Source organism: Macrobrachium nipponense, chromosome 9 (assembly GCF_015104395.2).
Source record: "Macrobrachium nipponense isolate FS-2020 chromosome 9, ASM1510439v2, whole genome shotgun sequence".
Taxonomy (NCBI): domain Eukaryota; kingdom Metazoa; phylum Arthropoda; class Malacostraca; order Decapoda; family Palaemonidae; genus Macrobrachium; species Macrobrachium nipponense.
The window spans coordinates 67614270-67624759 of NC_061110.1; the positions used below are offsets into that span (position 1 = coordinate 67614270).

General features: G+C 36.3%; 1 protein-coding gene across 1 annotated transcript; it reads right to left on the bottom strand.

Annotated features, from left to right (window-relative positions):
• Window positions 1-1901: 1901 nt before the first annotated feature.
• LOC135218093 (protein FAM200A-like) lies at window positions 1902-2357 on the bottom strand. The gene has a single exon (XM_064254239.1). The coding sequence runs from the start codon at window positions 2355-2357 to the stop codon at window positions 1902-1904; it is 456 nt and encodes a 151-aa protein (XP_064110309.1).
• Window positions 2358-10490: the final 8133 nt, after the last annotated feature.

Here is a 10490-nt window from a genome sequence, read left to right on the forward strand (position 1 = left end):
ATTTTCTTCTTTTTAATTGTAGAGTTCGTGCCTGGTTTTCTTTATGTTTCTGGCGCTTAAGTATCAGCGCTCTCTTATTGGCAGTTTTATATCTTCCACTCTGTTTAATTTTTCCACTGTGTGTGTGTGTCTCTTTTTTATATCGGTGTTTTTGCACTTAGAATCCCACTATCGCTGGCACCACTTTTGTTACGAGTCTATATTTTTTTTATTCTCTTTCTTATGTTTGCGTTGCGTACCTACGAGTTCTTATTCTCTCTTCTTCTTCTGGTTCTCTTTGTGGCTACGGGTAATGTTTGGAAGGTTGTTTGTTATATGGGCTAACCTTCAATTGTCACTTGCGATGAGTTTCTTTTCTCATAGGAACATTGTAGATTATTCATTCGTTTTAGCCATGTCTCTCAGGAGGTTCTTTCTTTTCTTCATGGCGTGGATACGTTTCACGAATTCTGGGCTGGGGGCAAGTTAAACACCACTTAATTAATTTGCATTATAGAATAAAATATAAGTTCACAATACACACTACACTACACTGGAACAGAGGGAGAAGGGATACAGCCTCCCCGTATAAGGCCTTGTTCTTAACTGATTTTCTCTAGGGGCTCAAATGAAGTTTGAACCTAACTGATTCAATTAGCTCCTCCTTAACTACTCTTTAAGACACACCCTACTTCTTCTTGTTAAGTGGGCTTTTCCTTACTTTGTCGGGTGCCACCCCTAGATTAGTCTGATGTTTTTTGCGTCTCTTGAAGGGTAAAAAAACATCCCCAACTGAAGGAGTCAAAGTTCAGAGTTTCTGGTGAGGTTTGCATTTTACTGTTTTGGAACTTGACTGCCAATGTTTGGTCTAGTTTTTGAAACTGCTATTCGTGCAGTCTTATGCTGCACACATCTACTCTTGTTTCTACCTTAACTTCTGGTAGATTCTTCATCACTCTACCCTCACTATATATTTTTCTACCAGTGGTTTTTCCTAACTAATTGTCCCTACCTATTCTCTGGACAGACTCTTGTTGTTTCCTAACAGCACTATGGTAGAGGCAGGACATTTCGGTATTTATCCTATTCTAGCAAATACCTAGTAGTAGTACATTATCATTTACAGAACTATTTTTTTAGAGCACTTCATTAGCTTACATTTTCATTACTGGAAGAAAATGTTGGCCTTTATTCACTGTTAATAACTCATATATATTGTAATCAAAACTCAAAGGACATGTATTCACTTATGAAATTAAACACTTTCCAGTATTTGTGTAATTAAATTTTATGGATTGTAATAATAACACAAAATACTTTTTCACTTATGAAAATAAGCACTGGCCTGCATTTACCAGTATTCTAAATAAATTTTGAACATTGAAATAACTAAAATTCCACTTTTTTACTTATGAGGTTAAGCAATGGCGTGCATTTATAGAATTCGTCTACTTGTGTTGTAATTAAAACTAAATTTATACTTGTGCAACAATTATAAAAATAAAAATAATAGTACTTTATTGTTGGCATATAAAATACCGCATAGATTTGGTAGCTAGTGTGGATGTTGTACTTTGCTTTATACTACAAGTTATCAATTTGTGGGACAGTTTGTTTAGATAACCGGCCACATCTCATATCATGCTTCACCTCCAAGCGATTTCTTGTTTTTGTTTTTATTTGTAATAAACGCAGAAAACCTGGATTCCCATAGGTAAGTAGAAGCAAAAGGTAGAATTTTAGCCCAAGCTTCCCAACTCTAGGATATGATACACTTGCTTGTGATCAGAATTCCTGTATAGAATGTTCTTTAGACAAATCCTTGATACTTGAATCAAATTTCATTTCTAGAAATTCATCTTGGTCAGACTCAGGAATAATATCTGGTACTGCATTAAAAGGGTTTCTCAAAAATGACAGATCTATTTCTTCAAGACCAGGAAAGTACCTGGAAAGTTCTTGGACAAATTATGAAGGTGACTGATTATTTCATTTTGGAGGCAAGATTCCGTGTCTTCTCTTCCTTCAGCCACTTTACAAAGCTTCCCAAACACAGCAAAATTACCAGAGCTAACTTTCCTGGACCAGTTCTTCATCTTGGCAACAAAAGCACGCAATATGTCAACAAAGTGAATTACTGTTGTGTCCTTACCCTGAAGCTTTAGATTAAGTTTGTTAAGCTGGTCAAATATGTCAGCTAAATAGGCTAAACGTGGTTCCCAAAGTGGATCATTGAAAAAAATAGGCTCCTTATCTTGCATATCCAAAAACATCTCTAGCTCTTCACTAAGTTCAAAACTCTGTTCAGGACATGGCCCTTGGATAGCCATCATGTTATAGCCCCCCTCAGAACCCGCCATGGCCCACCAGTGGGCCATGGCCCACAGGTTGAAAACCACTGGCCTACGATATTCAGTGGGAAATAATATAATAATAATAATAATGTTACTATTATTATTATTATTATTATTATTATTATTATTATTATTATTATTATTATTATTATTATTATTATTATTATTATTACTAATTCAAAAGGACAACATATTCTACCGGAATTAGTAGTTGAGGAGGGGGAAAAATAATTAAGTAATTGAATACCAGTTGTGATTTTTGTCTCTCTCTGTTAACGTTTGGAAACGGGGGCGGGGGGTGGCCTAAGGAGGTATTTTGGGGTTGTGTTACGTATATATGTAAATGTAAATACGTGAAATATAATAAATATATATATATATATATATATAATATATACGTATATATATATAATATATATATAATATATATATATATATATATATATATATATATATATATATATATATACACCTATGTAGGCAATAAAAATTTAATGTGCTTAAAGAGAAAGAGAAAAATGTAAGCAATATAAACTTAATGTGCTTTGAGAGAGAGAGTCAGTCCTGACGTACCTACGGAAGTGCAACAATATTTTATTTTTCAAACCAGATTATTTGTACCTGATGCAATGTTTAGTTAGTTCACGGGCATGCACTAAACATGCGTTCACTTCAAAATCAAAAACTTGCACAGAGGCCATTACAGTCCTTCCCTGGTATTTTACAATGGTTCTGGATTAAAGAGGTGGGGGGAGGGGTCACACATGGGGTTGTCAGAGAGAGAGAGAGTCATTATTTACAATATTGCTGAAGTACGCTTGTTCAATATACACACTCTTATGGCCAAAAACACCATTATAATGAAATGCCAAGAGAGAGAATTATGGATGTCGTGTTTTTCCCCCAAAAAGTAGTGCTTTAAAAACACTCACCTATGAGGAAAAAATAAATTGTGAGACATCTGTTCTATGCGATGTCTCCTCTAAGGAGGATGGACTAATTATAACAAGTCTCTGAGACATCCTCATCCTTATAACTCTCCACTTGAGGCATCAGCAGCCCCCTACAAAGAAAACAACTCAGATGAGTAATGCGAAAAAGTCACATTCGAATACAAATAAATAAGAACAAACGCAATAAATACGAGAGCAAACACACACACAAGGCAGATGATTCAGAGAACAAAGGCAGGTTCATTCAAAATTCGCTCTAACCGTACTTACAGGAACCGCCAGAGACGTAATAATGGAAATATACTATCAATAAAGATATAGAGACCAGTTGGCAATTCAGGAGACTGCACTATGGTCCAGGACAGGACAGGAGACAGACAGAGAGAGAGCAGAAACTCGAGGAGAAGGTGCTACGGAGCCCTTACTCCCCGAAGGCTATTTGGTCGAAAATACCTCAAGAACTCTCGGGATAACGACCCTCTGGTGATCTCGGTTCTTCTGTAACGAGAGAGAGTGAGTTCCAGTCCAGAAGTACTACATTTACTTTTTGCATTTTACCTGCGTGTTGTCTCTTTGAATTATTATAAAAACACATCAGCCTAGCCTCCTTTCTTTCTCTCGCGGTGAGGGAGGTTACATAATAGTTACGGTGAAGGGGAGGGGGAGGGGGTAGGAGGGAAAAGAGGTTGACAATCTCCTAGATTTGGCTCATTTTATTTCTAACAGTGCTACCGTTTCACATGTTCCATATGAATACGTTCTCCATCTTATGAGTAATTTAATAATAATGGTTATTTCAAATGGGAGAAGGCAATGGAAGTTATAAATAAGAATTAAGATTGGTATTAATTATCGTCGATGACTCAAATCGGAGACTAAGCTGTTATAAAATATAATGAAATGATGTAGCATACGATGAATATTTGTAAAATTAGATATTTAAAAACATTATCATAAATTATGACATTGAGTATATGAAAAAAAAAACGTAGAATATTGTTCTTAAATACATTATACTGTAATAAATATTTTGCACACTGGATATTTTTAATAATGTTACTGAAACACGAAAAGGGGGAACAATATTGGAGGAGGAGGAGGAGGAGGTGGGTGGAGTTGGAGGAGGAGGAGTGTGGAGTAGGAGGAGGAGGGTGAAAGAGGAGGAGGTGGAAGGAGACGGAAGAGGATGCAATTAATATGTAGGAGGAGGAGGATGGCGGATTCGGAGGTGAAGGGAGGAGGAGGGTGTAAGAGGAGAGTTGAGTTGGAAGAGGAGGAGGTGGAAGGAGACGGAAGAGAATGCATTGAAAATGGAGGAGGATGAAGCAATGACGATGAAGGAGGAGGAGGAGAAGTGCGCAGTCAAGAGGGAAAGACTGGTAGGTTTACAGGAATAAGCAAAGTCAAATTAATAATCAAGTTTCCACCAAGAACAAAATAGGATCGAGGATAGACATATACGCTCTCTCTCTCTTTCCTATAACTAACCCTCCCCCTCATACGATTCTCCGTCTATAATATACAAAGCAGGATTAAAGTCTCTCCTTAAACATCGGCGCAACCGCCTCCTATTCGCCCACCCCCCCCCCACCCCAACCCCCAACGTAACAGTCATAACCATTGGCTAGATCGCAACAGAACATAGAAGGTATATATACCTGGAGTTCCGATTTCTATACCAGTACTACATAGTTCAGTGGTCTTCCACCAGGGCGTCGGTCGCTGCAAAGCCTTGCGGCCATTTATAAAGGTCTGCTACTCTGCAAATAGAACAGGGGATTAATGTGATTGAGAATTCTTTTTTATCGCTAATGTTTAATGAGTAAGTGTTAAGGGAATTTTTAGGGTTTAGTAAGTGTTTAGTGAATGTTCATGAGTGGTAAGAGTTTAGTGAATGTAGTATAGTTTAGGGTTTAGTGAATGTATAGTGTGTAAGTATTCAATGAATGTTTTACCCGCTGTTTTAGGGTTAAGTTAATGTTATTATTGAATGTTTATTGTGTAAGTATTCAGTGAATGTTTAGTGAGTCGTTAGGGTTTTAGTGAATGTTAGTGTAAATATGGAGTGACTCCTTGTGAAAATGTTGGTATTTAGTGAATGTTTAGTGTGTAAACATTCATTGAATGTTTACTCAGTGTTTAGGGTTTAGTGAATACTATTGAATGCTTGTGTAAGTATTCAGTGAATGTTTAGGGAGTCTTTAGGGTTTTGGTGAATGTTTTGTCAATGTCTTGTGAATGTTGGGGTTTAGTGAAGTTTTAGTGTGTAAGCATTCAGTGAGTGTGTAGGGTTTAGTGTGTGTGTTTAGTGAGTGTTTGGGGTTGGGGAGTGAGGGTCGTGCATGGTAGTGTTTAGTGTGTAAGTTTTTTTTTCAGTAAATGTTTACTGAGTAAGGTATTCGGTGAATGAATGTTAGGGTTTTCAGTTAACGTTTTTGTGAATGTTAGTGCTTAGCAAAATGTTTAGTACACAAGCAATCAGTGAATTGGGGTGTTTAGTGAGTATTTTTTAGCGAATGTTTGGTGATTGCTTAGTGGTTAGTGAATGAATGTTAGTTTTTAGTAAATGTTTAGTGTGTAAGTATTCAATGAATGTTTAGTGTGCTTATTCACTGAATGTTTAGTGACTGCATAGGTTTAGTATATATTTTGTGAATATTTGTGTGTAGTGAGTATTTAGGTTTGGTTAATGTTTCATGAATGTTTGTGTTTAGTGAATGTTAGTGCTTAGTGAATGTTTAGTGTGCAAGTGTTTATTGAGTGTTTAGTGAATGTTAGTGTTAAGTGAGGATGGTCATTCACTGTTTAGTGTTTAACGAGTGTTTAGGGTGTTTAATGAGGAATTAATGAATGTTTAAGTGAGTGTTTTTTAGTGTTTAGATAGTGATAAAGTGTATATGCATGCTTAGTGAATTGTTTAGTGTATAATGAATGTAAGTATTAGGGTTTAAATATTTAGGATTAAGTGAGTGTTTATTGGATGTTTACCGAGTGTTTGAGGTATAGTGAGTATTTAGTGAGTTTAGTGTTTTATGAGTGTTAAGTGTATATAGTAACTGCCTAGTGAGTGTTTAGTGTTATTGAGTGTTAATGTATGTTAAGTATGTGTGTTTAGTGGGTGTAAGTGCATTGTGAATGTTAGTGTTTAATGATTGTACATAATGCTTTAGTTACTAGCGCTCAGTGACTATATGCAAAGAAAGTCCTGTAATTTACAGGAACCAAGTGCTTAAGCCAACATGTTTTTGTAAGGTAATTTTTCTCTCTGAAATTGGGTCCGGTAATAATAATAATAATAATAATAACAAAAAAATAATATCATAACACTCCATAATGATAACAATATGATAGTAGCAAAAACATTAATAATAATAGTGATAAAGTATATTACTATGAGCTGGACCGAGACTTCTTCATCGTCAGTTTTATATAATTATAATTATTATTATTCCCAATGCTGTATTCAGTACGTGTACATTCGTAGTCCATGAAATACTTTTCACTCATACTAATCACCTTCATTTGTTGATAATTTTTTTTCCATTTTTATTTTTATTTTTAAATCGTGTTCCCTATGTACCTGTAGAATAGATTTGAAGATAATATCCTCCTGCCTGGTATAACGGGTAGTTTTCATCTCCTCCCCCCCCCCCTCTCTCTCTCTCTCTCTCTCTCTCTCTCTCTCTCTCTCTCTCTCTCATTTCTATTCTCCAACAAGGCTTTTATTATTATCATTATTTTTTTTTTGCTCTATCACAGTCCTCCAATTCGACTGGGTGGTATTTATAGTGTGGGGTTCCGGGTTGCATCCCTGCCTCCTTAGGATTCCCATCACTTTTCTTACTATGTGCGCCCGTTTCTAGGATCACACTCTTCTGCATGAGTCCTGGAGCTACTTCAGCCTCTAGTTTTTTCTAGATTCCTTTTCAGGGATCTTGGGATTGTGCCTAGTGCTCCTATGATTATGGGTACGAATTTCCACTGGCATATCCCATATCCCTTCTTATTTCTATTTTCAGATCTTGATACTTATCCATTTTTTCTCTCTCTTCTCTTCACTATTGGTGTCCCATGTAATGCGACATCATGAATGATACTTTTCTTCTTGATTTTGTCAATCAACGTCACGTCTGGTCTATTTGCACGATCACACCCTATCTGTTCTGATACCATAGTCCCCAGAGGATCTTTGCCTGATCGTTTTCTATCACTCCTTCAGGTTTGGTGTTTCGTACCACTTATTATTATTATTATTATTATTAATTACTATTTCCTTCCTTTTGTTTTATCCTCCTTTCCAATGGAAGGTTCGAAGGGAACATTTATAATAATATAATATCTGAGATGACACTAAACCGCCAGAATGCGAGGCATGGCGGGGAAGAGGTGATATAGGCCTAGTGCTCCTACTCTCGCCAGTGACCCAAAAGGTTTTTAGATTCTCATATTCATTCCATTCTTGACCCTTCGTGCCCCATCCTGAGTCAACATATATGATCATATTAATTAATCCATTGTTTTTTCCCCATTTTTTCAATTTAAGTTACGAGAGAGATACTGGCTCTTAAAACCTTTAAGCTTCTTGCCATTAACGCCCAGGAAAGCAACTTCTCTTGATATGCTTTAATAATCATTCAATAAACAAACCTAATTTTAATAATGATAATTATTTATTTACTTATTAAGTCTAAAACCGACATGACAGAGCGTATACCTCTGAAAGAAAGCACACCCAAAACTTCCCTCTTTGTGCAACAAGAATTAACCGGCCCCATCTTTCCATCTTTGTTCAAACGAAAGCAACAAAGATCAATCACTGCAACAGCGCAGAAAACAGAATGCGTGAAGACGTATAAATAAAACACTAAGTTTCTCTGCGATTAGTTTTTATTCTGGTTTATATTTCACATCCTGACTCGTCCGTCCAATATTTTTTATCATTACTACCATAGTTATTGTTATATTAGTCTAGTTGCAGTTGCAAATCATTTGATAATATATATATATATATATATATATATATATATATATATATATAAGCGAATTCCACAGGAAAATGATAGTCAGAAATCCAAGCGCTTTCGTCTTTACTAAGACATTGTCCCTTGACAATGTCTTAGTAAAGACGAAAGCGCTTGGATTTCTGACTATCATTTTCCTGTGGAAATTCGCTTATTTATGAAATCACGTGCATCTACTGTGATTTTTTAAGCATATATATATATATATATATATATATATACATATATATATAAGTAAATGATTCACTTTCAAAGAACTCCCATCCAGAGGTAGTACTATGTTAGAAACCTGCAGAAAACCTTGTGAAAAAATTCCTTAAAATATATATATATATAATTTTCTTATATAAAAAACGCGAGATTAAGAATACAGTCAATAATCTTGAGTTGATGAGATGCCAGAGAGAGAGAGCGAGAGAGAGGGAGGAGAGAGAGAGAGAGAGAGAGAGAGAGAGGGGGGGGGGCGGGTTTGAAAGTTCGCTCGTCGCTCACCATTCCCATCCACTTTGCAGGAGACTTCATTCATAAGGGTAGGAAGTTAGAACTGTTCAATCTAGAGGTTTGAAACTGCTCTATAGTCTTTAACTATACCAGAGGCTGGAACTGTTTGTACGTATATCCACTTACGTGTTTAAATATTTATAAATACACACGTGTACTATGTGTTTGTGGGTTAGTGTAGGTGTAGAAAAGGTGTTCTGGGGGTGTTGTACGAGGGCCAGGGGGGGGGGCGGGGTGAGCGGGCACCAGTAGGAATGATTCAAAATTCAAATCCACTGCAGCCCAAGATAAAGTCTTCCGTTCCCCTGTGTCCCAATGCTGATTGGGCTGTGACGTGCGACGACTTCAACTACGGCCTACAAAGCCGTGGCGGCAAAAATGCATACTTTATTTTTTTTTTATAGTGGATTAGCACTCTAAATGAGTGCAGTGGCTATATTTCCCATCATTTGCGCTCACGACGAGTGCAACAATGACCACTACTTCAACGAAGTTGAAGTCGGGTTCGAAGCTTTGTGTGCAAACGCTGTGCTCAAGTGCATCTTTAAATTACTGTTATCCACTAGGCCTACCGTAAATATTGAAATTTACGCATGTTTATAATTTAAACTCCAGCAGATATGAAGTACATTTATTTATTATACATAACAATAATAATAATAATAATAATAATAGTGCAGACGTGAATTATATATATACGTATATGTCTGAAGTGAAGATTAGACGTCTACGAGCTAGACTTATTTTTCATCGTATTCAGATCTTTAACGACATTGATTAGTCTCTCTCTCTCTCTCACGCAGCTTTTCATTGTAATGAAAAGAGAAGTTTAGCCTCCAGCGCACGAAACCAGCGTCTGTCTGATCCATCCACGAGCTCTTGCCCGCAGAGCAAGAACCCGAGCTGGCATAAGGCCCTCAGGATCTAAAAAAACAATAGTCCACGCAAGGTCCTTTAAATATACTCCAGTATATTTAAAGGACCTTGAGTCCACGTATATTTCAGGCTCATTACTCGTTTAGTCGACTGTTGAGGGTCACAGATGGAGGAGGGGGGAAGGTTTTGAGATACGATTAAAAAGAAAATGCAAAAAACTTGTTATTCAGATGTGCAAGACCCGTTTCTTTGGGACGAAGACCTAGACCTATAAATACAGATCATTTCACGGATTTGTTGATTTACCTGTTTCACGTGACGTTTCGTTTCGCGCGCGCGCGCGCGTATATATATATATATATATAATATATATATATATATATATATATATATATATATATATATATATATATATATATACAACGTTATATAGTACGAATGTGAAAGTGCTATCTGGGTTGTGTATATCTATGGAGCCAGCCGCTTTCAGGGGAGACGGCTTAGTAGTACCAATGAGACAAAAATCATAATAAATCATAAAAAGTTAAAGAAAAGTTCGGAGAGAGAGAGAGAGAGAGAATGATCAGTGTTAACATTATTGCCAGTCTCTCTCTCTCATTAGAATAATGCATGAAAAAAGGTAATCCTTCCTTCCTCCTTCCAGCTTTTGAAATCCATCAACGGAAATGTTACACAGAAACATTTATTGTAATTGTAAACGATAACATTGTCCCGTAAGTTCTGAATACAAGCAAAATATATTTGCGCCTTAATACTAAAATGAATCTTGATTCATACGTTTACAT

What these genes read in the sequence shown, in the direction of transcription:
- LOC135218093 (XM_064254239.1), bottom strand. Translation starts at nt 2,357, where the DNA reads ATGGCCCACTGGTGGGCCATGGCGGGTTCTGAGGGGGGCTATAACATG.